General features: G+C 38.7%; 3 protein-coding genes across 4 annotated transcripts in view; 1 reads left to right on the top strand and 2 right to left on the bottom strand.

Annotated features, from left to right (window-relative positions):
- LOC138006323 (uncharacterized) overlaps window positions 1-13,715 on the top strand; it is a 33,895-nt gene extending 20,180 nt beyond the window's left edge. Inside the window, exons 3-7 of one of the 2 annotated variants that reach the window (XM_068852579.1) lie at window positions 99-574; window positions 1,678-1,792; window positions 3,062-3,239; window positions 7,706-8,090; window positions 12,878-13,715. In XM_068852579.1, the coding sequence (XP_068708680.1) occupies window positions 99-574; window positions 1,678-1,792; window positions 3,062-3,239; window positions 7,706-8,090; window positions 12,878-12,964 (1,241 nt within the window). In that variant the 3' untranslated portion in view covers window positions 12,965-13,715. Of the gene's footprint in view, window positions 1-98; window positions 575-1,677; window positions 1,793-3,061; window positions 3,240-7,705; window positions 8,243-12,877 lie in introns of those variants that run through there. The other variant, XM_068852580.1, reaches the window with a different exon arrangement.
- Window positions 13,716-14,375: 660 nt separating this feature from the next.
- LOC138006324 (uncharacterized) lies at window positions 14,376-20,208 on the bottom strand. The gene has a single exon (XM_068852581.1). The coding sequence runs from the start codon at window positions 19,959-19,961 to the stop codon at window positions 18,639-18,641; it is 1,323 nt and encodes a 440-aa protein (XP_068708682.1). The 5' UTR covers window positions 19,962-20,208; the 3' UTR covers window positions 14,376-18,638.
- Window positions 20,209-23,645: 3,437 nt separating this feature from the next.
- The window catches only part of LOC138006321 (major vault protein-like), a 32,417-nt gene continuing 28,562 nt past the window's right edge, over window positions 23,646-27,500 (bottom strand). The window contains exons 28-30 of the mRNA XM_068852577.1: window positions 26,960-27,040; window positions 26,150-26,230; window positions 23,646-25,059 (exon numbers count right to left, since the gene is read on the bottom strand). Of these exons, the coding sequence (XP_068708678.1) occupies window positions 24,946-25,059; window positions 26,150-26,230; window positions 26,960-27,040 (276 nt within the window). The 3' untranslated portion in view covers window positions 23,646-24,945. The remainder of the gene's footprint in view (window positions 25,060-26,149; window positions 26,231-26,959; window positions 27,041-27,500) is intronic.

Genomic DNA, 27,500 nt, shown 5'->3' with positions numbered 1-27,500 from the left:
TCCCCACCGACGCAGCACCACAGTTTCTTTAGAAACTACCCCTTCATCCTAATTATTGGTTCAATTTTGAGAACACCTTTGGTTTGGTCTTCCTCCAGCCTTTTGCAGCCTGCTTGGGACATCTTTGACTGACAGATGCCGGATGAGTGATGACTTAGAAGACGGTGTTCCCGGGACACGGACTGTGTGCTCCATGATCACACTTCTTAATCCTCTGAACAGTATTCTTGAGATAACAACTTATTGGAAGCGACCCTCCAGCCAATCTGAGCCTCATGCTAGTAAAAGCTTCCGGTCAACGAGACTAGCACTTTCACTTTGCCTTTGTCGCCTTCATGCACTGTTGTCCTTTACTTTGAACTGGTTTGACATAAAATTGCACCATTTCTTATCGTCATGGTCATTGGAACAGTTTTTGTTGCTTACACAGTGGGATTTATTGACTGTACTGGAGTCAGTGAAGAAGACCTTTAACCTTGTTCAGTTGTTGTGCGTTGTTCATGATGACAGCAACAACTGGAATTCGCTTTCTCTGCATTATAAACAATTACAAGAGCAACAAAAGCAGTTAGAGGTTGGTTTTTCAGTTTGAGACACTGTTTGAGAGACACAGATACCGGTACATACATAACCTTTACTATTTAAGTGTCTAAGCATTCTAGCGCCTCATGGCACTAATTGGGGATACATTAATAACTAATTAACTACTATAAAACTAAGTACTATTTACACTTTTAAACTAAAGGAATAAATTATATGAGCTCAGAAAAAACATGCACATCTGCTAAACATGCTAAAATGTATTAATATAAAATATCTGTACCCTAGAAAAATTTCACCTTCAAGTTATTTATATGTTGAAATCATTAGTTAATTCTTTTTGTTATGACCTGTGTTCTCTGAAAAAACTGAGTGCTCCAGTTACTGTAGGAGTCAAGCTTTTGACCTCCTGATCACCAGTTGGGCTGCTCTACTGCTGAGCTACAGAAAACTTGTAAGAGCTGGCCATTAAACTGAGGGTTGTTCAATACACCTGAACTGAGTCGATTCATTCTTAACGCTGGTCGATCTGTTTCATTCTAAATCAGTTTGCAAGATATTTAGAGAAAATATGGCAAGGTGGGAGGCATTGGAGAAAGACCAATATTCGTGTTTTCGTATTTTAAAGCTTTTAAAAAATATTGTTGATTAATTATCTTTGAAAAATGCGTGGTTACCCCCAATTTTCTTTTTGGATTTCAATGACACTTGTTAAGATCTGCTTTCCCCGAATATTCAGTAAACTGTGCAAAAATACCTCTTAATTAGAAGGCCCCGTCCTTAATGACTTGACTTCTGTTTCTTTTGAATTGACTTTCACTCAGTTGAATTGTCAACTCGTTGAGATAAATCAACTCAGCTTGGGTATATTGGACACTAGTGACTAAACTAAGTTCATACATGTATGACAAACATCCCATATACTGTTGGGACTGATATACCAAATTGTGGTGCTTTTGCAATGATATTAGCTTCAGAAGATAGCTTTTAGCCTGGTGTAGGACTGGAATCATCAATAATTATTTTTCTGCTATGACGAAAATGTTTAGATTAGGATGTAAGACCATCTGACATGAATAGAAATAAAGACTGATCAGCAGATTTAGTGTTAAAAAAGTTTTTTTTCTCTCTCTTCAGGGTTTGGTGAAGAAGTCATGGGCACTTTTTTCAAAGGACTTGAGACAGATGTCAACAGAGTTTTTCCAGGAGGCTATGCCAGTAGGAAAGAGTTGGAAAAAGAGTCGCCAGTCAGGTATACTATGTAAACTACTTACAATAGTAAATTTAACAAATCGAAAGTGGTTCAGCGTTGTCTGTACTCTTATCAACAACGATATTCATCATCACAGTGGTCAAAATACGTTGTGGACTCAAGAGGCGCATCCGAGTGAGTCCACAACAAATTTTGACCACTGTGATGATGAATATCGTTGTCAATAAGAGTACAGACAACGCTGAACCACTTTTGATTTGTTTTTTACCACAATATTCTATGCCAAAGAAAGTGTTTATTTCAGAGCGTGACCAAAATCATGACACAAAGAAAAGAACAAGTGTTCTCTAATTTTCTCACAATATAATTGGTTTATTTCCCAAAATGGGCGTTCCTGATTGGCTATTACATTGCATAACAAATTGACGCAAGCATGACGCATACAGCGTTGTCTAGACTCTTATCGACAAAGGCAAATAGACCATTTTCGTATTCTCGGTATTGGACTGGAACTAGCTTGCAATGGAGGCTAATGCGGGGGAATCTTTTCAAATGCAAATACTCTTTAATATATTCCCCCGCATTAGCCTCCATTGCAAGCTAGTTCCAGTCCAATACTGAGAATACGAATATGGTCTATTGGCCAATCAGAATGTGAGATTACATGCAATTGTGGTAAAATTGGAATTTTGGAGATGTCTAAGCTAGCAAACATACAGTACATAAAGATGTTACGATGTAAACTTTCTGTATGGAATTTTTGCTCTGATTCAAAATGTTTTTGCAAAATTTTCGTACATTTCTTTTAGTTTCAATGAAATATTTAAATTGTAAATTGTTCGTATTGTTATGATTATCTACTAAATTCCGTAATTCTGGCAGTGCCGGAATGATACAGCATTATCATGGTACAGCATTATCTTTAGGGGTGGGTATGGGCCATATTACAAGTTTCATATACTTTATTTTGACTAAGGTGAGATGTTACTTAATTGCTGGTTTCATTTTGTATCGATTGTCTTAATTCATGTACAAATGTAGCCATTTTGACTTGGTTATCACACTTGGACCATCTTGAAGTGTCATCATCTCAGCTTAATTTAGTCTTAATCACATTTTTTTTATAATACAATGTAGGCTCAAGTCTTGGTCAAGTAACTGACCATTCCCCATAGGAACGTTTTCTAAAAATATTATTTCCCGCTGTCTGTTAAACCTTTTGTTTTGTGGTGTTCTTGTCACTTTTGTCGTCATCCTTGTGTAAGCTCCCTATTGACAATAACTAAATAATTTTTTAATCTTGACCAGGGATCCCTTATCAGCCTAACAATTATGTCGAACATGCAATATGTCAGATTTTGGAGCCAGTGGTGGAAAGCACTCAAGGATTACCGACAGAGTGTAGACTTCATGTCCTGACAGCAACAGTCAATACGATGATGGAGGCATGGAGTGACTGGATACTAAAACAAGAGATTACCTTTAGGTAGGACTGGATTGGAATATTACTCAGCTATATTTAATATTACCTTGTTTAGCTACATGTAACAGTTTCAATGGCGGGCAGTTTTTATTATTGTTCAATGATGGGCATTATACATTATTTTTATTTTGACCTAATGTACATGTAATCCAACATTGAGCTAATCCTGGATTAGAGGAAAGTTTTCTTTCGGTTTATTTACAGACCAAAAATGACCTGAAACGCTCTAGGATGCCCCCAGTTGACGAGTAAAATCATCTTGCGTTAAACAGTCTCACTCGACTCCGGAATCAAGTGGTCCGGGTTCAGGTCCTGGCCGGGGACATTGTGTTGTGTTCTTGGGCAAGACACTTTACTCTCACAGTTCTTCTCTCCACCCAGGTGTATAAATGGGTACTGGTGAATTTAATGCTGGGGGTAACCCTGCGATGGACTAGCATCCCATCCAGGGGGAGTAGAAATACTCCTAGTCGCTTCATGCTACAGAAACTGGAGATAAGCACCGGCCTGATGGGCCTTCTAGGCTCATAGCAGACTTTATCTTTACCCTCACTGCCAGGTGTCAGTGGGCTATTAAAAGGCTTTTTTTGATAGGCAACACTCAAACTTTGGTTAGTATTTAATCACAGATGAGTATAATAGGCTTTTGAATAACTGCAGGGTCTGAAATTGCGACCAGCTGGTTGCCAATGCGACTGAATGTTGAGCCTTGGCGACCGGAATTTCAGGTCAGTCGCCATCTGGCGATTGATCAGGAAGTCTTTCAACCTTGTGTCCAACAAATCCAGTGATCAAGAACTTGTAAGCGCCACGGATGGCAGCACTCAATGACGCTCTCGAAATTTTATATTCTTTTCTTATATTCTTTTCGTATATTTTAAGGTAGAGAAATACGTTTTAAAGTTTCGCTTAGTTTATTTTGATAACTTGGATTCAATTGTGCTGCATTATTTACATTTGAAGAGAAAAATGGCATCCTTCAACTATGCTTGAAGCAATCTACTACTCCTGGGTCGTGTATGCCTTGCTGACAATATCCTAAATCGTCTTCCTGGCTTAACATTTACCATCATTAAGTCTCGGGGTTTGTTAAGAGCTGGCAGAGGTTGCAGAGCTGGTCGGTCATAATTCTCAACTCAAAACCATCAAACAGAAAAATAAAATCAATTCTTGCATAAGTGATGGCAGCCATTATGCTAATTTTGGACAGATCGGATGCTCCCGGAGACCACGAGAACAAAAAGATCAATAGTAAACCTCATAAACTTTAACACCGACTACGTCTGAGTTGACCAAGAAGCAAGTACCTGGTTCTCAACTTAATTTTTGCCTCCTAAATGCAAGATCAGTAAACAACAGGACCTTAGAAATTAAAGATTACACTATCGACAAAGATGTAGATCTATTTGCTATAACAGAATCATGGCTAAAAGCCGATGAATCATCGGATTTTGTTTCTCGGGACATCGCACCAAATGGATATGGCTTTTTACACTGTCCAAGGCCAAATGGAACTAGCAGAGGCCTAGTGGTTTTTTTCTATAAATCTACCATGAAAATCGAACTTTTGAAAACTCCACAACCTTAACTCATTTGAATTGATGGAATTGTTATTACACTCATTTACACCAAAGACTAACATCATGATCATATACCGTCCGCCACCATCACCCAACAACCAGCTCACTCCCTCACTATTCTTCAATGAATTTTCACAGCTCTTGGAACGCTCTGTATTTTCTCCTGGTCAACTTCTACTATGCAGAGATTTTAACTTCCATGTAGAAGATCCTAATCTGACCACAATACACGCAAGTTTCTGGATCTACTACATTGTTTCAACCTTGATGTATATAATGATCATTTGTCGACACATTAAGATAATCATAAGCTTGATCTCGTCATTGGTAGATCATATGAGAACCTGATTGCTGATTTTCATGTTCACGATCCTATCATTTCCAATCATTTTGCCATCCACTGTAAACTGAACTCTGACAGACCACCTAATCCTAAGAAAACAGTGTCTTATCGTAACAAAGAGAAAATAAAATTGATGCAAAGTGAAGTGCCCTATATCGGGCACCTTCTCATAGACAAGGAAGTGAAACCCGACCCAGGAAAAATAAAAGCAGTACTAGAGATGCCCAAGCCAACAGACGTGGCGGGAGTACAAAGATTAATTGGGTTCTACAATTACCTGAGTAAATTTCTTCCCCACCGAAGGGAAATTTGTGAACCTCTAAGGAAACTTGTCGCCAAAGACGTAGTAGAGTGGCATTGGATGGAACATCAGGATCAAGCCTTTCAAAAAATCCCGAAATCAGTATCTGAAGTCCTTGTATTGAAATATTATGAATCTCAGCAGGAACTTATTCTTCAGAGCGACATCTCACAGACTGGGTTGGGTGCAGTCCTTGGCTAGCAGAGCCTTGATGCATAAATTAGATACGCCGAAATTGAGAAAGAGCTACTATCTGTGGTATTTGGCTTAGAAACGTTCCACCAATACACCTATGGCAGAATGGTAGAGTATGGTACAAACTGACCACAAGCCACTTGAAACCATCATAAAGAAGTCTCCTCTTGCTGTGAGTACTTCTGTATGACGCAAATCTTACCTACAGACCTGGCAAGTAAATGCAGCTTGCAGACACTTTAAGTAGAGAATACTTGCCTCACACTGATACAACACCCTTGGAGACAGAAGTCCAGAGCATGAACATGGTTCAAGATTTGTTGCTGGGTACAGCTAGACTGGAAGACATACAGGCCCACACAGCACTGGATGACAACCTCCAAGTAATCCAGAGTCATCCAGAATGGATGGCAGCAAGACAAAAGCGACGTTTCCATTGAAGTAATTCCCTATTTCAATGTGTGTGACGAACTCAGCGTTCAAAATGGCATAATTCTCTATGGAGAAAGAGCAGTTATACCATAAACCCTTTGACGCGACATGCTGGAGCAGATTCAAGCAGCCCATATAGGCATAGACGGCTGTCTGCGACAGGCAAGAGAATGTGTGTATTGACCTGCCATGGCTAAGGAATTTAAGGACTTTATTTCATTGCGCAGTTTGTCGCTCATTTGACAACTAACAGCAAGAGGAAACCCTGATTCCACATGATGTCCTGGACTGTCCATGGGCTAAAGTGGGGGTTAACTTATTCAAATTCAAGAAGACTGACTACCTAATAATCATTGATTATTTCTCTGGATTCTGGGCGATTGATCCACTGGAAAAGACTACAGCCAGTTGCATGATCAGAAAGATGAAAATGCAGTTCGCTCCACATGGAATTCCAGACATGTGCGTCTCAGCAAGAAATGGTAGTTTCAGCTACTCACGGCTTCACCAAAATATCCCAAAAGCAATGGAAAAGTTGAAAATGCTGCTGGAGCAGCGCATTGCCTGATGAAAAAGGCAATGGATGGCTCTGACATATACGTAGCCTTGCTTGACTACTGCAATACCCCTACTCAAGGCTTAGACTGTAGTCCAGTTTAGTGCTTGATGAGTCGACAAATGAAGACCCTCTGCCGACTACAAAAACTCTCCTAGCTCCAGAAGTGTTGGTAGACCAACACCAGAAGATTATTGCCAACAAATCATGCCAGCCCAAGTACTACAACAAAGGAGCTTGTGACCCCCTAGAGTTTAAATCAGGAGATGTCGTCAAAGTCAACCTATCCCCCGAATGCTTCAAGCAAGGACCCTTAAAGAAGGCTCGAGTGAAAAGAAAAGTCGGGGTGCGTAGCTATGAAGTTGTAACAGAAGAAGGAAAGAAGTTTTGACACAATCGTGTCCATCTTAGGAGATCAAACGAGACTTTTATGTCCAACTGACCAACCACAGGGCTGCAAATACACTTTATTCCAAAATTGGCCCTTTTGGCCTTGTTCAAGGTTAAATTTTCTTTTGAATTTTGTGTTTGAAAGCGAGACCAAAAGGGCCAATTTGCAAGAAAACAAAAGAATACTTAAATGGCGGCCATTTTGGAATAAAGTGTATGGACAATCACACTGCAGCCTTGACAGCCAATTCACCTTATCCTGCCACCCAGTCTCACCATCCAGTCATTGACAAGCCCCCACTCAGGGGTTAGTGGTTGCTTGTTTTCTCGAAAGGAAAAGATATATAACAATAGGTTATTGTTTCTGGTATCCTGTTATGTCATGTAATCACACCATGCACAGGTTGCTTATGACTGTTATTCACAGCTACTTTGAAATATATAATTCTTGATCACCGTTATCTCGTCACTGATGTCCTTCATGGCTGAAGATGGATATTCTACAGAATGCAAATTATATAAAGCTGAGGATGTAAAAGTATTTTTGTTCAAATAGTAATGTATCTGTATTCTTTGCATGGCCATTTTCACAACGGGTCTGTGTTCCAAAATGCAGGATTTGTAGCCAGCTTTTTGTTAATTATTTGTCTTTATATCATACATCTTTTTCAGTTTCATTGGTGCCCAACAGCTGAGTCTTGACTTCAGTTATGTTAAAGTGTGGCTAGCTTCAGACTCGAGTAATCTTTCCTCAGAAATGCAGTCCCATCTTTTAAACTTGGATGTGTTTCGACATCTTGATGGTGCCATCCGTCTTCTGATGCTGCAACCCAGAAAAAAGAGACAGCAGCCAAATGATAATGATGATCCTGAACTGGAATCAAACATCAGTACAATGAGTAGCAGTTCAGTATTGTCGTCATTATCGGGGGTTGATATTGACAGTTATGATGTTGAAGTCTTGAATGACAAGACCATTCCTAACAGTCAGAAGTGGCTTGATCTGCGGCTTAGGGGAGGAAAATCAAAGAAAGGCTTGCTACCTTTCTGTCTCAAGGTGCAAGAAATGAAGTGATTTTAGTTGGTACTTATTATGACATGACTTTAAAAGGCATGTGGGAGTTGTGAAAAAGTCCATGCATTTTAACATTTAAATGACTGACGTTGCATGCTTTCTCTCTCCTTTTCCCTGATTTATCAGTTGTCAGTTACGAAAAAATGCAATCAAATGGCGAGAATGTGGTTAAATGTTGTCAGTTTTAAGTTTGTAAAACCCACATGCCTGTGGCAATTATTGTCTGAGATGTTGTTTCAAATACCAGAGCTGTAATGGACTGGGTGACTTTACATAGATAGATGAATAGTTTATTGCACTTAAAACCTTGCAGCTGACAGGCTGAATTTGCTTAAGTTAACAATACTAATTGCATGTAATTAAGAATATTAGAAAAGGAGTAAAAATAAATAAAGAGTAAATAATACACTCTTGTATAAACTGTAATCATAATTCATTGTCTAAAGTATTATTTGTACAGTAGTGCTCAAGAAATGTGACTGACCATTTTATTTATAACTTATTTGATACAGTTAAGTAACCTAATTAAAATAAATGATTTCACTGCAAGGGATAACACTGTTCTGGAATGTCTGCCTTATTATAATATCATGCACCCTAAACTTGCACTGTTTCCTAAGCCTTTTAGTTCAAATGTTTAAAGGTGGCAAGATTTTTTGTAATTAACTTTAGTTTATATGAGTTATTGTTAACCAATTGTCAAACAGTTTCTAATTTTCTTAGGTCATTGCATTGCAAGTCCTGGTCCTTCTTTATGTAGGTTTTGAATCTTATCCAGACACAGGGAGCCCAAGCTTGGTATATGATCAATGGACGTATACAAAACATGGACCCCTTTGGACCCAGTCTATGGACCCTGTCCATAGACTACCCCTGTGGACCACCCCTCATTTTGTAAAGTTACATGCAGAAAAATCTTAAGACAAAAGAGGGAAGTGATCCTTGCACTTGTCTGGACAAATTATTTAAGGAATAATGTCTCCTATAGACCCCTGAAAAATTAAGTTGGCTTTAATGCAGGTTATAGGTTCCTGCTCCTACTGAATTCAAACGTATGACCGCTGTGATGCTGGTGCAATCCTCTGTACCAACTGAGCTATGAAGCCACTCAGTTTGCGGCAGGTCAATTTGTTGGGCTCATTTGTTCCGGTGAAGGACTCGATGAATGAAAGTAAGTGTCATTAAGTAAGTATAAGTGTGTTATTTGAAATGCAAGTTATAGACAAATCCCTTTGGAGCTATCAAATAGGTGGTATAGGTGTGTATAAGAGACATTTGCTTAAATCAGTAGCCCATAATGAACAACAACTCTATATCCCTGTCATGTTGTGTTCACAAACTGCGATATTTTTTTGGATTGAATTTCCTGTGAATGAAACTCCCGCAGGAGCTCAATGATGAATCACAAGAAACTAACTTGTTTTTCGCTCCTGGTCATGGGCTTCTGTTTAATTTGTCCATACAAGTGCATGGATCGCTTCTCTATTTCATCAGAAACCCATAAGGCTTGAAACGTGTAACGTGCATTCACAGCTTCCGAATATTCAGTGCGAACTGATTGGTTGAATTTTTCAGTGCTAAGTACCATATTTGGAAACCCCTCGCTCTTGTTGTTCCAAATATGGTACTTAGCAAACTGAATATTCAGAAGCTTGTTTCCCAGCACACAAGGGGCTGTTACATGTTTCAACCCTTATGGGTTTCTGATTTCATCTGAAGAACTTTCTTCTTGTAACTTCACAAAATGAGGGGTGGTCCACAAGGGTAATCCATGGACCAGGTTCATGTTTTGTATACATCCATAATCAATAGACTTTGTATGGGAAAATTAAGTTTGAGCTTATAAAAATTAATGCTAAAATAAGCTGTAAATGTAGAAATAAACTTCACTTACCTCTATGTACAGTTGTCCTTGTGTTTTCTGTGCAATCGGAGGGCAAACTGTGTCCGTTCTAGATGGGTTTGAGGCTTTCGAATTTTTACGATGTTGTTAGTATATATGAAGCCACCCTAAATGTTAAATAGGCAGGTACAAAAGTCAGAATGGATCAATCGGATCCCTCACCTTGGATCGACGACGTAAAAAAATGATAAGGCCTCAAGAAATAACCATAATTATGTCTAATCATTAAGCTAACCTTGGTGAAGTTGGGGGGCAAAGGTTGAATAGTTTTGGCTTACAAAACTGTTTTTTGCATGGTCCGAGGTGAGTGATGAGAGTTGATCCAGTCCATTTTGTACCTGCTCATGTTAAAATTTAAAAATTATGAATATTATCTAGAGATTTACACTCTTACACTATTGATAAATTAGTAATGATAAAAGGCACATATAAAATGCTCAAATTTGAATGGCAATTGTGAAACAGAGAAAGTTTGGAAAACAATGTTCATTATCAATTTAGTTTGCACGAGAAACCTTATGGTGGCCAGCTCTTCGGCTGGCTTGCTAACTCAGTTTGAAAAACTTTGTGAAACATGTTGTTGCGCTTAGTTTGTAACATTTACCAGAAGTATGTGATCTTGAGTGGCGTAGCTTTCAACTCTTTTCCTTGGAACAAAGCTGGAGATTGTAGGACACCAATTTTATGCCCAAATATGGACAAAATAAGATTGAAACTGCTTGCACGGGAAAATGCATGAGCTAATTTATATCCAAATAAAGAAATTTTTAAACTAAAACTCCAGCTCGGAACCAGAGTTGAACGCTTCAAGGTCATGAGCTACTGTATTTACCTGTTAAATGTTCACAAATTGTTTTGAGTCACTTATGCCTTACTGATTATGTTGAATGCAGATGTATTTCTTATTGACATTGCCTAATAATTATTTATTTGCAATAACATTTTAATGCAATATAACTTGAATTTTGTTGTACTTATAGCTAAGTTTATAATGACAGTAGGTTGTTTGCTAGCTTTAGTGTCAACATATTTATTTTTTTGTATATATTTTTTGCTGAACTTTCAAAAGTTCAATCATCAATTTAATATTAAATAATATCATAATTATTTATGCCTTAATGCTGAGAACGCTAATGGGCGAGTGGGACCTTTAGGAATTGTGTTGTTTCTTTGTAAATTATTATCATTAATTGCATCCCAGGGGATGGGGGAGGGGGGGGGGGTTGTAAGTCATTAGAAATGCTAGTAGAAGGGGATAAAAAGAACCCTCTGCTGGGTAAAATGGATATTTTCTGCTATGAAAGAATGAGAATTTGGCCAAATTATTCTTACCAGACACAATACCACATTTAAACAAATCAACGTTTCTTGCTTTTATAGTATTTCTCTTTAGCTAAGTACTGAAATTTCATTTTCTTTCATGTTACAAGACTCCCAGTAACTTAAAGAAAAATATATTTAGGTGTAAGCTTAACTTTTTAAACCTCATTTAATTAAGAGTGTAACAAAATGTTGCCATTTTAGTGTTAACATAGAAGAAAATTAATGTAGAATAGCCTAACAAGTTAAAATAAAAATAGAGTTTTGAGTGAGCAATGTGTTTTTTTTAAGGCCCATGCAGAACATGTATTTAACCCTATCATTTCTTCTCTTTCAAGTTTCAAATGAAGTGGGGAGCGAAAGTTATCACCATTTCAGTTGATCAAACAAGCACAAATTCAATCAATCAATCAGTCAGTAAATTGATCAATCAATCTTATTAATAAATCCAATCAATAATATTAATAAATCTAAATCGTTATTTTTATGCCATTTGAGGTTTTAAAGTAAAATATGCATAATCGTATTGCCACTTTGGTTCTCCAATCAACCGATCAATCAATATTAATCTCTTTAAAACAGTAATCTTTACATGCGATGGGGTTAGTACATGCAATCCATGTGAAACTGAAAAGGAAACTAGGCAAAGTTTACAAGTATGGGAAGTGTCCATTTTTATGTCCTAGATGACAAATAAGCACTATACTTTTAAGGGGAGATTCCCTAAACAACAAAAATAAATCGTTGCCACAGGAAATTTCAAATACTCAGTTCTGGCATATTCTTTTTGGATGATTGTGTTCTATTAAGAACCTCTTCCTCGAGTTTGAGTCCCAACCTTATTTGGTCAGTTCTGCTCAACCATCTTGGATTTTTTCGTGTAATATTATTAATAAGTAATCACATGATTTTGCGCAAGCAATTTGGAATAAATAAGCTCTTGTAACTTTCTTCAAATACCCTTATTGCACTCGCTAATTTTGTTCTTCTTTGAAAAAAATACTTGTGCTGTTTTATTGCAAATATTGTGCTTGAAATCATGTGATTACCTATATTATACTAACACATAAATTTGATTATAAAAATCTCAGTAAAACATTCCGTAGTTTAAGTATTTTAAGATAAAAAAGGCTAAAAAAACAAAAGGGACAACATTTTGACCCCATCTCAATATCATTATCAAGGCAAAAAGTTTATGCAGTGAAAAAATTTTGTGCTTTTAACTTGGATGTCCATTTTTCTTTTAGTATTTTTAGAATTTCTCATTGTTTTGGACTAGCCTGTTAGGATAGCATCAAAATATTGGTTTTTAGTCTTTATCTTAAAATGTTGTATGGAATCCATTTCACTGCATCACAACATTTTTTGTAATAATTTGTGATTTGGTTTACATTAAGTACAATAATATTACTTGTTCAGTTCACTCAAGAGAATACAAAACTGGCCTATTCAATCCAATCCAAAAGTGTTAAGATTTTTTGAACTTTCATTACTCATTACCCTCAGGGAGATTAGCATTTATATCCCTTTGTGACTCGTTTCACAGGTTGGTTTGTGCGGCAGAATATCAAACAGAGGAACAAGGCGAAACATGAAGGATAGGCCAAGGGCCTTCTTTACTTGCCATGTGTGAAATGATCACCAAACTGGAGAAAAACTAAAACAGGAAGGTGCCAAGACTGCTGTAAGAATATTTTGGTCTTGAAAGGCTACTTATTTTAGAAAACAAAAATTGGAAATCAGTCAAGGCATTTGGTTCTGTTCAAATGATTCTCATTCCACAAAGATATCGTTGGGGGTTATGGAGATTGGTACAGGCATGTGATGTCAAACAAAACACAAATCCTCTTTCCTTTGCTCCACAGTCCCACAATGAACTTAATAACAAAGTTGATTGGTTTCTTCCCAGTCATGGGCATTCTAAAGATAAAAAAGGCCCTTCTTTTGTTAACATTCCTTCTGACCATCACTCAAGGTTTCCATTTTGAGCAGGAATAAGCTGCAGAGGAGGCCAAGGGCGAAATGTCACTTAACCCTTGGAAAGCCATTGCTGTGAAATGCAGAATTTAACCCATTGACTCCTAGGAGAGGGACTTAGATTTTACTCTTAACACCAAGGAAAAGAAAGGAAAGGAAACAAACTTTATTTGAGTGTCTAGTACTGGAGCGCTAATTGGGGACACTGTAAACTGAAACTAACAATTAATGCAAATCTAGTCAAATGTTGGTTTTTGAGTAGAGGGGAAACCGGAGTACCTGGAGAAAACCTCTTGGTGCAGAGACGATTTTACTTGTCAATGGGGGCAGTCCAGGTGTCAATGAGTTAACATCCTCTTGAGATCATGAGAGGTTAGTTGCCAGAAAAATATATTTGATGCTCTCAGGTACAAATGGCATGAAGCATGTTGGTTTGGGAAAAAACTTTGAGATGTTTACTGTGCCTTTCAATAACATGCGAACTCTTAAATTCAAAGGTCAACCGACAAAATATACGTTTTTTGCTACCAAAAATCAAATGTTTGGCAGCTTCTCCAAGCTTCCGACTACTGTCGAGTGCACAGTAATCAAATCACATCGTTGAGGCCAGCTCAGTCAACATAGTCTGAAGCTGGGAGGAGCTGCCGAACATTTGATTGACGGTAGCAAAAAACGTATTTGTTGATTGAGCTTTGAATTTTAGAGTTCTCATGTTATTGAAAGGCGCAGTAAAGAAACCACACATTGTGCTGAATGAAAGAAAAAAGAACATCCTAGTATTTCCCTCTTCTGTGGTAAACCTGCCTTCATAGTTACGTTTAACAAATCACTTGTTTCTCAAGTGAATGTACAGTACCCACCTATTACCAACTTCTAATGGAAATCGTTTGAGATCGCTGGAAGTTTAAAATAGTGGGATGGTACCCATAATAATTCTACCCCCAATATTCTTAGTCAAGGGAAGGTGCTTAGTGTTGGTTTTTATCGTGGGACCTTTATGAAAAGTCAGTTTTAAATCACAAGGCCTTGCTTTCTTAATATTAGGGCACAAGGAAAACTAAACACCCTAAAATGATTCTCATTCCATTTATTTTGGATAAAAACAAATTAAATAATTATTCTCAGATTAAGATGTACATATATGCAGAACCAGCTACCATTAGATCTTATCATACTAAAGAACCTGAAATGGGTTGTACAAATGTCAACGGTATACTGTACAAAACAGCAAATGCTCAGTTAAAACCAGGTCTGCGTAAAACATCAAGGTACATTCCTTAATGACCTAAGAAACCCTCAAGTTGATCAAAATTTATATTAACACATGTTAGGGATCATGTTGCTAAAGGAACTGTGCCTATTCTCTAGCATGATCACTCTGATCTTTACTGGGTTGTTAGTTCACTTAATCTAATCTTATGCACATGCAATTAAGGTGCATGGGTCATCTACAGCTATTCCTTTAAATCCCAATAAAGTGCAATTATATTCCCATACTCTCCTCAAAAACTTCGTGGGGAAATATTACTGTTTTAAAATTAAGGTCTTTATTGCTGTTATCTTATCACTAAGTCAATTTTTTTGGAAATTAACAAATTGAAGGGCTGCAGGAAAATACCATGCAAAGTCACTCTTTGGTTGTTTTGTCGGTTTGTGTTATTAGTGAAAAAGCTAAAAACAGAATGAAGGCAAAAAGTTGAAAACAGAAGGGAAAAATGAGCCGCTTTTGTATTACATTCCATGTTTATTTTTACAAAGTTAATGTTATTGACTGTGCTCAAGCAGTCAATTGTTTTGAAAACAAAAACAACTTAACCAACTTTTTACCTTCATAATCTTTTTAATTACAAGTGACAATATTATGACAAAATTCCTTGGACAATGATCGCCACTTTGGAGATAAGCACTACAAATTACATTCACCATTATTAAGACAAAGGATGTTGAGGTCAACCATGGTTCTGTCTATTGGTAAGTGTTCCCTGTCCAACCAACATTTCTGGGCCAACGATTTTGATAATGAGGCTATGCATTAGCCTTTTGTCTAAGTAATGCGCTACTCAGATTCCAATTAGAATGCTGGTACTCCAATGGATCTTTTTTTCTGTTGTTATGGATAAAGGAGTTAAAGGCAAGTTTCAAGCTCTCAGTTTTGAAGAAATGGCCAATAATCTCTCCACAAAAATAAATCATACATCTCCTTTACTTTGTATTAATCAAGTAAATGGAAGTTCAACAGGCTTGACCAACAACTTTACATAGCCCTTTTAAGTATGAAAACTGCCTGGTATTCAACAGTGCTCTCATGAGAGGGTGTAATGATTGAAATCTCTTTTATTCAAACTTGACTTTTGATCATGACCATGTCAGTTAAATTACTCAAATGTTTCTAACCATCCTACAAAAATGATGGGATTTAACATAAACTCCTCTACTACATGCAAACCAAAAGTAAAAAATGTATCAGCTACAGAGTCCACCTTCTAAATGCAGCAGATAAGCTTGCACTAACTATCAGCAGCTGTACGTCAATGTATAATGTTCTGGTTGGTGTTGGTTTCATTGAGGGCTCCCAGGAGTGTTTTGAATTGAATGGCTATAATAAAATTGGTACAGAAAACACAAAAAAATATGAATTGAACTGAAGGATCAATCACAACACCTCTACTATGAAAATCAGGATTTCAACTAATTTGACAAGAGACACTTCTAATGTGATGGGAGGGGAGAGGCCACCCTACCCTTTTAAACTACTCCCCAAACATTATATCCTGACATTCACCACATGCTCCATGGAGATGAATGTGAGTTGACCTCAACACATCACTACATTGTTGTTACAATATATATGCCATGAAATAAAAGAACCTGCTTTCTCATGCACACATGCTTAACAATAACATATTAATCTCAATGTTTGCCGATTACTCTGACAGTTACATAGTAACCAGAGGTATGAAGTATCTTGAGGTAACATTTATGGTAAAAATCTTCTCAACTACTTGAAATCAGTCCTACCATTAATTTAGCATCTACTGAATTGCGAAAATTTTGTAAATGTTGCTAACCTTCCTATGCGTTATCTGTGGCTGCTTCACAGGCTAATCAGCATTTAAAAGTGTACCTAAATTTATGAATTATATTAGAATCTTAACCCTTTGTACTTAAGGCTACTTATGGGTTGTGGTCATGTTCAAGATTATCTGTTAAATAAAACCACTGAATAAAGTTAATGACTTATCATAATATTGCTCTTTTAGTATTGGATCTTCTTGTGTCTGTCCACATGGGTTGTGTCACATTATGTGTATTACATATGCAGGCATTTTTTCCAGTTTCCAACTACCTTTAAAACATCTAAACACCCAAAGAAACATGTTGAAAGTTAAATATCACATGGTCAAATTTGTTTAAATGTGAATAGAAACGGATTTTGTCGCTGATTTCAATAATTGGAAATCCATGTCAGGACAGATTTCAATTATTGAAATCAGCGACAAAATCTGTTTTCAGATTTTGTGTTGGATTGGAAATGCAAAGATCCTGATTTTAAGATGAAATCATTCCCAATCAAACACACCCTAAAAATCAATTAGACTGTCCAAACTAAGGACATTTGTCAACTGTATAAGTGCCACTATGATAAAATAGATCCCTTCTCCTTTTTTTTTTTCAATTTTAAGGTGTTTACCAAACAAATGCTACCTTCAGACCATTCTTTATCGTTAGTACTGAGAGTATTAAATATCTAGTTTCAGCTTAAATAACGAGCTATTCTTCTCCAAGTGTAGGCCTTAAGTTTTAAAATGAGAGGAATGAAGAGAAGTGATCGCATTTAATGTAATCATTGTAGCACTCTGACCAGGAAAATAAAAACAATTTATGCCTAAACACTACTACATTGTGTTACATGATTGACATCTCAAATGAGACTTAAAGAAAACTGTGGAAACCTACAGGACACATGTACATGTGATCATAACATAAATACATAATTTGCCAAACTTGGAAAAGAGCCATCTTTTCTACTGCGAACAGCACTTAAGCAGTATTCATTACAGGAACTTTGTCTGTTAGGTAATTCATGACAAGTAAATAATATTATTATATTGCAACATTGGTCTTCTTCCTGGGATAAAGATATTGTTCCTAGGAATTTGCCGTACTTGGCTTACAAGTAAGCAAAGTTAAACCAGAGCCTTTCGTTTCAGGTCAAATAGTATTTCTGATACAATTGGACACCTAAAACTTACATATAAGACGTTATGCTTGCCCAGTGTTCTCTGGTGAATTGGCATAATGAGATAAATAGCACAAAAACAACTACTTGATGTTCATAAAAACATTTTGCGTTCCCTATTAAATGATACCAAATCAGGCAAAGAATCTAGAGGAGGTTTCGTCACGGAAGTCTTAAATAATTTCTGCCTCACAGTTTAGGCTATTCAAAAAGACCTTAGCTCTAAAACAATGAAAACCAAGCAATACTGAAGATAATGTGATGGACAAAAATTGAAGCATTTTTTTAGGTTATTGACTACATGTACTGAATTACTTTTAACAAAGAATTAAACTTGTAATTCCTTCTATCCTAAAAAACACTCCTTGACGTAAAAAAATGCGGTCAAAACAACAAATACGAGCGAAATTGATAAGGTCGGTGATCAACGTTTGTAGAAATTTAACTCTCGCAATTGAATTCATGGATTTTACGAATGTTTGTAAAAAAAGTAGAAATTCGAAATTGCTCCAACTGTAGGACACACCTTGTTACACAAAGGCGTGTAAAATCGCAGGCATAATTAGAATTTTCGGTTTAAAAATGTTGTGAGTACTTTGCTGTTCTGGAACAGAAACAACTGATCTTTCTTTCTGACCTTTCTTTTGCACAAAAACCACGCAGAAACGGCGAACAATGTAAGCTTATAAGTTTACCAAGAGAGCATTGTGACGATCGACAAAAGCACCCAACAATACTCGTATGTGATGACGTGCTAAAAACACTGGGCAAAACATATGATACCTATTCTTTGCACACAATCGCTGCTGGTTTGTAGGCCTAAATTTATATAGCTGTACAACATTTGAGTACACAACACGAGGAAGAAAGCACGTGTACAAAACCTCACTTGAGAAGACAAAGGAACAATGTATTAGTTCCCAACAAAGACTACCAATCGAGCATGATCGGCATGTAAGAGATGGCCAAATAACCCCATGTTACGATTTCTTTTTACGAGTAAATAAATAAACAATTCAGAGATTCTTGTTTAACTAATAAAGTTTCTACATACTGTGGAAATATCGTGGAAATGAATATACAACTTCGCTTAAATACGACAGCCTTCGGCGGTTTTTACTTCAATGCTCTGTGGATGGTCAACAGCTGAGCGTTCAGTTGGAGCATCTCCAGTTGCTGTAACGATGGCAGTTTTCGCCCTCTTCTCTTCATTAGAAGGGTCCTCGGCGTTTTTAGAATGATGAACGGCATCCGAAGTCGACGCCACAACGGTAGAAATAATCGGGAAGTTATTGTTCATAGCTCCAGCTATGGACGCAGTGATGTTGACCGTACTAAGTGCTCCGTTTTCCGAACTTTTTGGCGCTGAATTGTTTTCCGTGGAATTAACCACGTTGTTGACACTGTTGCTGGAAAGTATAATTGGTGTACCCGCGTACTGAGTCAAAGGGATAGCGTAACTTGGAGTGGGAAACGTCGTTGCCACGGTGCTTCTAACCGCTTGTACGGTTACTGTAGGGGTAGGCTGAATAGATGTTGGGTTCGTTACCGCGGTTGTAACGAACGTCGGTCGTAAAATCATGCTTCCTCCAGGAATTGGAGTCGTTGGAACATACCCGACACTGCCGATCGGGGCGTAAGTCACAGTTCCCGAGCTATTTACTGCTTGAACTTGTTGTAATCCTTGTGGGAAAACCTGAGCCACCTGGGAATTTTGCGTTAAGACTGTTGGTGGAAACGCGCCGTTCTGAGTCGCTATCGTTGCTGTCCCATTCATTGCGATCGGAGTTTGAGCCTGCCCACCAGCCCACCCTGGAGTCATTGCCACTCGCGCTTGTACATATGGTCGTTTCACCGCTTTTTGCCTTCTTCGGGGTCGATACTTGTAATCTGGAAATTCTTCTTTGTGTCGTTTGTCCAACCTGGCTGCTTCGTCCACGTAAGGTTGCTTCTCGGCTGCAGGCAGCATTCGCCATAGTTTGCCCAGCATCTTGCTTAACTCGGCGTTGTGAACATGAGGGTACTGCTCCGCAAGTTTCCTCCTCGCAGATTGCGCCCAAACCATGAACGAATTCATTGGCCGTTTAACGTGATTTTCCTTTTTCGGCAGTTGCACCTCAGAATACGGTCCTGGCATAATTTGAGTCTTTATTGGCAAACCAGCTATCTTGAAAGTGGCGGCATCGATTTGAGAACATTCGGAGGCAATAGTGTCCTCTGTTCCTGTGTTTTCTGCTGTTACGGTGGCATTTAGCGTGTTCGCGTCGGCAAATGAGGGCGCCGTCGTTGTAATTTTCCAGTTAAAGTTCTGATCATTAGTATCTATTTGTTCTACCTTTTCGATTTTCACTTCCCCTAGTTCAGGCTGCCCGTTTGTGATCGCGTTATTCACTGCAGTCGTTACCGCGGCCATTGTTGAGTTTGATCACAACTTCAATATCACTGGCAGAGAAATGACATTTCTTTGAATCACGTGATGGAATAGGAAACACGTGATACAAAGGAAAAAGCGCGAGTTCGATAATTCCGGTCGAAAATCTTCAAATGTCGATCCAGAGGCAAATTTTCAACACAACGTACAGCGAACCAAACGGTAGCAATCCAAGCTGACTTTGAACAATGCCGAATCGAACAATATATGTTTTGCTTTTGGCTATTCAATGTGTGGGCCGCATTGTCCTTTAGCGAGCCAATAATATGCAAGGAATTGAAAGCACGCTGTTTAGCGGAAGTTCCAAACAAAAGAGGACTCCAGTGGCTATTGTTCGCACAGACAAGTGCGACACATTCGATCTCAATTATGCAGGCCAGTTGTCAAGGAAAATAATTGAACAAAGGGCTATTGTAATTTAATATTCTGGGATTGGAGGCATTGGACAAAGGCCGCCAATGTTGTTAGAATTAGGAACATAACTTCAAGAAAAAAAACACATCCAATTCATTGTTCTCGCCGAAAATCCCCTACTGAAGCTCTGCGTTCTATCACTTTCTGGTTTAGATTAATGCGAAACAGACAACGCCATGATTATTTCAAGCGAAATTTGTATGCTAATTTGTTCGCTGTTATCGGCTTTTCCTCGATGAAGGCAGATGTTTTTCCCACCCCACGTCAAAATACGGACAGATGAAAAACAGTTTGCTAATGGGTAAATTTTTGACCACCCCCAACTCTCTAAAAATTGTTAATGGGTAACACGAAAAAATCAGATGTAAATATAATACATTTATCATTTTTCGATTTCATTTATATATTTAATGAACGTTGACTAATTTTAAAAAAATAGCGATTTTCTCTTGAAGGGCAACGTTCATATATTTCTGGTTAATTTACATATCTTAATCTTTTCACGACAGGATATCTTCTGTTGTTATTGAAAAACAAAACACGAAGCCAAATTTGCATTTTTAATTTTTTTAGCGGAAAACATGGAAACTTGAGTTGAAACTTCATATGGATAAGAATTAGAAAAATTACCTCTTTCGTGGATCAATGTTGGTTGTTAAATTTCGTTTGATTTTATCTTTTAAGTTTCACTCAGTTTTGGACCATACTTTCCAGAACATTCCAAGTTTATATCAGTCAATAAGAAATCCCTCCTTACGCTGGAAAAAGTCAGCCGAGAAGCGACAATTTAAACTCCAAACATGCATGCTGAATTTTATATCTGGAATGTTGACAACCGGTGTACGTAACCTTGGGATACTCTTGAGTACCCTGGTATGCCAGAGGAATTTTTTTCCAAGGTCGGAGAGAAGGTTCAATACACCTCTTTTACCCCCCAAAATGTTGCATAATCGTTGTTTGCAATTTCTCCTGGGACAGGACGATGTCCCAAGAAAAACAATGCCTATGCATTTTTTTTTTGTGGGGGTGGGGGTAAAAGAGGTGTATTATTGGATTTGTGCAACTAGAGAATAGATATTTTTTGTCCTCAACCGTTGTTTTCGAATCATCGAGCGTTCTCTCTGACCTTGAAAGAAAATTCCTCTGGGGTACCCTGATGCGGCAGTCAATGGCACCAAAGCACCAAAAGGCGTGATTCGGCAAAGAAACTCGCGAGTGATTTGTGCGCGGAGTTATGAGTCCTAAAACGAAAACAATAACTACTTCTTTTGTGCTCAATTTTGATCATATACACTCCCCGTGCCGCGACTTTGTCGGTTATGTGCCACGTTTTTTCGCCGATGTTTCATCAGAGAGAGAAGTGAGAACAAGCTGCCTTAAAATCCTTAGTTGTTTGCGCTTCGAAAAAAATGAAAGCCAATCCGGGGAGGGGGGGATACTTCCTATTAGTGGGCTACTGGGGGATGTGCCACTGGATGGGGTCGCATTTTAAGACTGGATTGACTATAATGGGGTTGCATTTTCAACAGAGTTCCCGAGTTACTAGAATGGGGTCGCAAATTGTCGGGATTTTGGGGGTAAGAAAAGTCTGGCTAGTGGGATTTAAAAATGGAAAGATTCGCGGTAAAAAAAAAAAGTTGTTACAGAAAGAACTGTAGCGCTGTTAATTTAATATTAACTAGTCGCAGTACATTCCGTTTCGAAATTACAACTTAAAGGCTTTATGTAGGGTTTATGCGCATAAACAGAAAGTGACTAAGTTGGGGTCGCAAAAGTGACTAAGATGGGGTCTATAATTGGCCATAAAATAGACAATAAAGGGGTAGGGGTTCTGAGAGGCCAGCGGCAACATACCCAGTGAAAATTGACCTAAGCAATCCCCCCCCACCCCCACCGGGAAACCAATGAAGCATGTTGTTCAGCGTATTTGCTCGATTAGACCAAGGTTGCTTAACCTGCGATCTGGCGTTCTTTTCTTTAGAGAGGTATTTTGCCGCGCCCTCTCTAAAGAATAGGAACGCCTGATCGTAGGTTAAAAGTAAAAATAAAAACCAACAAATAAAGCAACGTGACACACTAACACCAACCCGGTGTGGCCAACTCATCACGTATGCGCCCACCCATTTCACTCGGTTAATTAGCAGCCATGGACAGCTGTTTCTACCTTGCTGGGCCTCAGTAGCATGGCATAGCTAACATACAAAGCCCTTCACCCAGAAATGATGGGAAGTTGCATCACGGCGTACGCATTCCAACTTTTAATATCACTTACAAACAACAGGTCTAGAAATGCTATCAGCAGCATTTGACGATACGTAAAACTACCGCTAAGAAGAAACGTCCCACTGACCGGAACTCAGAAACCAGAGGCCCAGAGTTGACGACTTAAATTTGGGGACAGAATTCGCAGTGTCGACATCCCGCATGGCTTATCTACAAAATTAGCGCGTTGGGTGGTGTTTGCCCGGGGGAACGTTCAAGCCTCGATTTGACTCGTATATTACAATGACTAAGTGTAAAGGCGCTGTTACACTGGGCAATGTTTCGTGCATCTTGTCTCGCAACGCCATTGCGAGACAAGTTGCACGAATCATTGCCTAATGTAACATACCTTGCAACGGCCAAAAACGTTGCCAGGCCAGTTGCAGAAACCGTTGCGGCGAAAAGTAGAATTGAGCTCTACTTTCTGCAGCAGTTGCATGACGAATTTTTTCAGCATTGCGCAGTGTAACACGTCTTGCAACTTGTGTCGTGACGGTTTGCGGCAACCAGCCAATGAAAATGTTTCTTTAACTTCGTGTGATCATCGCAGCGAGAGAAGTTGTATGAAACGTTGCTCAGTGTAACACCCATAAAACAACTTGTTTCGTAATGTGAGAACGTTTGTAGAAATGGCGTTGCGAGACAAGTTGCACGAAAAATTGTAGTGTAACAGTGCCTATGACAGTGGTCTTCGTTCTTCAGGAATAAGGTCAATGGGATGATCCTAGTTGAGAGGCTCATGTGGTGACCATAAATTAATTGACAAAAATGACTTTACTGGACGGGCCCGGTTGGCGCATTTGTAGAGAACTGGCCTCTCTGATGTGTCACGGGTTCAAATCTCAGGCGACCGCACCATATGTAATTTTCTTCTGTACTCTGCCCTGAGGGTTTTTGACAGTCCCCAACAAAGAGTTCATGTTTAAAAGGCCAGTCAAAGAGTTAGTTCTCTCTCTTAGAAAATTCAGATAGTTGATTGTAATACTGAAGTAACCTGAGATAAATCCTCTCATTACAAAGTTTTAATTTGTTCTCATCCTTCTGCCATTCCAAACATTTAGCTCCTGTTCGTTACTCCAGTTCTGTACGCCACAAGTTCTCCTCAAGTTTACAAAAATGATCACATACGGGACAAAATTACTGAATGCTGATTGGCTCAACCTCGTTCCCAGGGTCTCTCGAACGAGGAGAGACCCTGGTAGGGTCTGGTCACGTGCTTCCGTGACAATTGAAAACACTAGGGAGGGGTCCTCTCTAAACAAGGAATTTGTCCCGTTTGTCGCGTTTATGGCCTTAATTCATAGCGTTGTAAAGTTCCTCCAAACACAGCCTCGGCTAAGGCGAGCAATTCTTCAATGGCCTTCTTGAACAGATTTTTACAATGTAAAGCGTCTTTGACTGAACCGCACAATCTACAGCAACTTATGACAGACGATGTATACGTTTTCTTCGGCGTTTGCAAACTATTATCGCCGGACATATGAAGAACATATGTTCACATATCGCAGGAACGTGAAACTTGGTTTGTTTTGGTGACAACATATTCCGCACTCCCGTAGTCTCAGTATAGACAAAATTCTTACTAAACCGCCCCTCCCTTCATTGGATAAATTGTCATCTCCCAGATTCTGGGAGACACGTGACCAGACCCTACCAGGGTCTCTCCTCGCTCGCCCCAGACGTTAAGATGAGAGACCCTGGGAACGAGGTTGTGATTGGCTGAGACGGAGGGCATTTTTCCTTAATCAAGAGGGCATGATTACTTGGTTAACAGTTGCTTATCTAGAGCAAGCGAAGTTACAAGAGAATCTTCTTCCAGATTAAACTACTTTTTTGTCCTCATATAAAATACATTTTAAGCGCTATTTCTGTTGACAGCAACGATTATTGAATTGAACTTAAACAAAATAGGAGCGTGTGGATTGTAATTTCCTGCAGCACTGGACGGGTTTCCCTCAATAATTTTGCCCTTTATATGTGATAAACATGAAATTGCCATGTGCCCTCGTGCAATTAAGGATTAATTTCACTTATATTATCGAAGTTTTCCAAATATTGTGAAATTTTCGAAAATACGCTTGAAATTAATTCTTAATTGCCCTCTGGCCCATAATCTTACAATTTTTGCGTATGACTATTTTCGAAGCTGATATGATTGCAGCATTTTTGCGACGAAATCTAGTTTCCTCAAGAAATTTCTAGCACTTAAACTCGCTTTTAAAACGAGGCTGCTCTGACACGGCAATGGTCCACTAGATAACTTTATTTTCGGACCTAGCTTTTGTTGCCATCAGCGCATCATTGCTCCCTGTGCAAATCCACCAGGGGCCTGATACAAGTTCAGCGGTGTACACCCGTCGGTGATTAACACGTTCTGGATTCCCAGTCCTTTGAGAAGGCCAGCCTGTCCAGAGAAGTAAATGGTGTAAAAGTTTTATTTGAGCCATTTTTTTCATCTAGAATATGAGTTGTATTAAATGATATACTAATAGAAATAGAGAGAGAGGCCTGGCTGCCTGAAATAATTGGAGAGTTAAAAAGGGCATCCAGCCAGATTTGTTTGAATAATCAAGGAGTAGTGAGGTGCGTTCGATTCCTGTTTTGTCATTGACGAGGCATTTGAAACTAGTTATACACAAGCAGGATACGGGACTATTTTAGTTCAGTTACTCATGGGTTTCACGCCGAAGCGATCATCAGACTAAAAGCTAAATACCAATGTTCTACTCTACTTAATGGTACTACCGCGGAGGCTCTTGTTCTGGTTGGCTGCGTAGAATTTGTTTTCGTGCCTGCATTTGGTTACTAATTCAGAAAGTTTACTCAACAATCCCGGGTCTTTTGAAGTAAGAATACAGAGCTTTTCAGCCAACCAAAGGTTGCATTTAAACAAAGGTTGCATGAAAGTAGTTACATATTTTGGGGAAAATCGTTTTGTACCCCTTTCTAGTATTTGTTCAGTAATGAAGGTATCACACTATAAGTATTTTGACTGTTATCTTGTTGCTAGTAATTTTATTTAAAACAATTATGGAATGCAGGTGTTATAATGCAATATCAGTTTTGTGGGATCAGTAGTCTTTCTTGCTGGATAGCCGAACAGCGTGATTCCCCAACGAGTACAGCACGGGGTATTGCCCGAACGGTCACCCAGCTATGTATTAATTAACCTTGACTTCCCTTGGGCAAGCCTCAACCTATCACATGAGATCGAGGCCAAGTGTGCCAGTCCAAGATGGCGTTCAAACGCTGAAATCGAAGGGCATCACGATTGATACCCAAGGGACATCCCGCGGAACTGACACTATTAAAATGCAATAAATACACACATACAATACAGAACACTCACACAGAGTGAGCACTAAGTAAATACCACACTAGAACGGTAATGCTATAGAATAAATAGGAGGAATGCAAGGAAGAAAATAATTATTAATTACTACTGACGAAATTAAGGCCGACTGTCGATTGCCTCTTGTTAAGACATAATTTACCTGTGATTCGGGGCCTGACCAAGCTATTTTGCTGATCGTCTTTGAACCAATGGCTTTGGCCATTGCTGAAACCTTATTGGTCTGTAGAGCAAACGAAAAAAAATTGCCAGCAACTGACTCAACCTCAACATTAAATTTCTCTTTGCATTTTTCCCAGGAAACATGAATGATGATCTTAAAACTTCAGCCTTGTATTTTGATGGGGATAGAAGGATAACGCCTGCTATATTGAATAGTAAGTGTTGGAGAGCTGGGGAGAGTGAAAAAATGTTCCAAGAGGAGAAGACGATCAATTTTTCCCTCCCTTCCCCGCCCCTCCGTTATCTCGAGCCAATCCCACTCTGCTTTTTTAAAATGGCGGACTTGTGTTTGAAACATTTAGTCTTTAACTAGCCTGTGTACGTCCGCCCGCTCTCCTGAAATGTTTGAGGAGAGCGGGCGGCTGTACACAAGGTAGTCTTTAACAAGCCTTTGCTGCCAAAAAACGCTGGTTCTGCAGGCTGTTCAAAAATAAGAATAAAGTACTTGATCAACAAAAATAAAATCGTCTTGTTTTTCTTTGGCAACGTACCAATCCAACATGCGGCTGCGATGGGTTCGATCCCCGGCCGAAACAACATCTCACTCATTCCAGATGTTCGCTTCAGCGAACTGAGAAGTAAGGCCGTTAGCTTTGGAGGAAGTGTCAAATGGAACAAACGCTTTGCTCTTCCTATCAAACATTCATTCTTCCTTTTAGCCTTTCACTCTTCAGCCAAGAACTAGGCTAACATCTAGCGGCCGTTCCATGATTCCAAAACGACAACCTACCTCAATCTCTGCTAATTTCTTGGCCTTTTGTAGTTCCAGTTGATTACGTTGTTTCTGATGTTCAAGTTCACCTTGTCTTTCCTGTGAAATGATGCACAGAAACGTTGACTCTATTTTTGTACACAGGTATAGTTGTCGTTGAGACTAAACGGGGCCCCATGTGAGGTTTACACAGCTCATCGCATTAAATCCAGACAGTAATCCCCCAGTTAAAAGACCACTTTTACATTCTTTTGTCGTCATGTTAACTAGACCTACCGCCCTCATTTTGAAACAAAAATTCTTTTGAAATTCGCTAGTCCAAGTAGCGAGGCTAGAGAGGCTTATTAGCATTAAAACAATAAAACAAAAAAAGATTTTTTTTGGCCGCCATTATGAAAGAGGTCTATGTAGATTAGGCAAAATGCTAGATTTGAATGCTTTGAAGAATTCCTTAGACGACAAGAGTACTCTTAAATTAACATTAGGTAATGTTTCTTTATCTTTTAGATGACTCTGACGTTAGCTGAGGGATTTTTATTTCTTACGATCATGTTACATG

This window comes from Montipora foliosa, chromosome 6, assembly GCF_036669935.1.
Source record: "Montipora foliosa isolate CH-2021 chromosome 6, ASM3666993v2, whole genome shotgun sequence".
Classification (NCBI taxonomy): Eukaryota; Metazoa; Cnidaria; class Anthozoa; order Scleractinia; family Acroporidae; genus Montipora; species Montipora foliosa.
Note: the sequence above shows the minus strand (reverse complement) of the source record. Positions and strands in the feature narration are given on the sequence as shown.

Coding starts and splice junctions, on each gene's coding strand:
- LOC138006324 (XM_068852581.1), bottom strand. CDS start 19,961: ATGGCCGCGGTAACGACTGCAGTGAATAACGCGATCACAAACGGGCAG.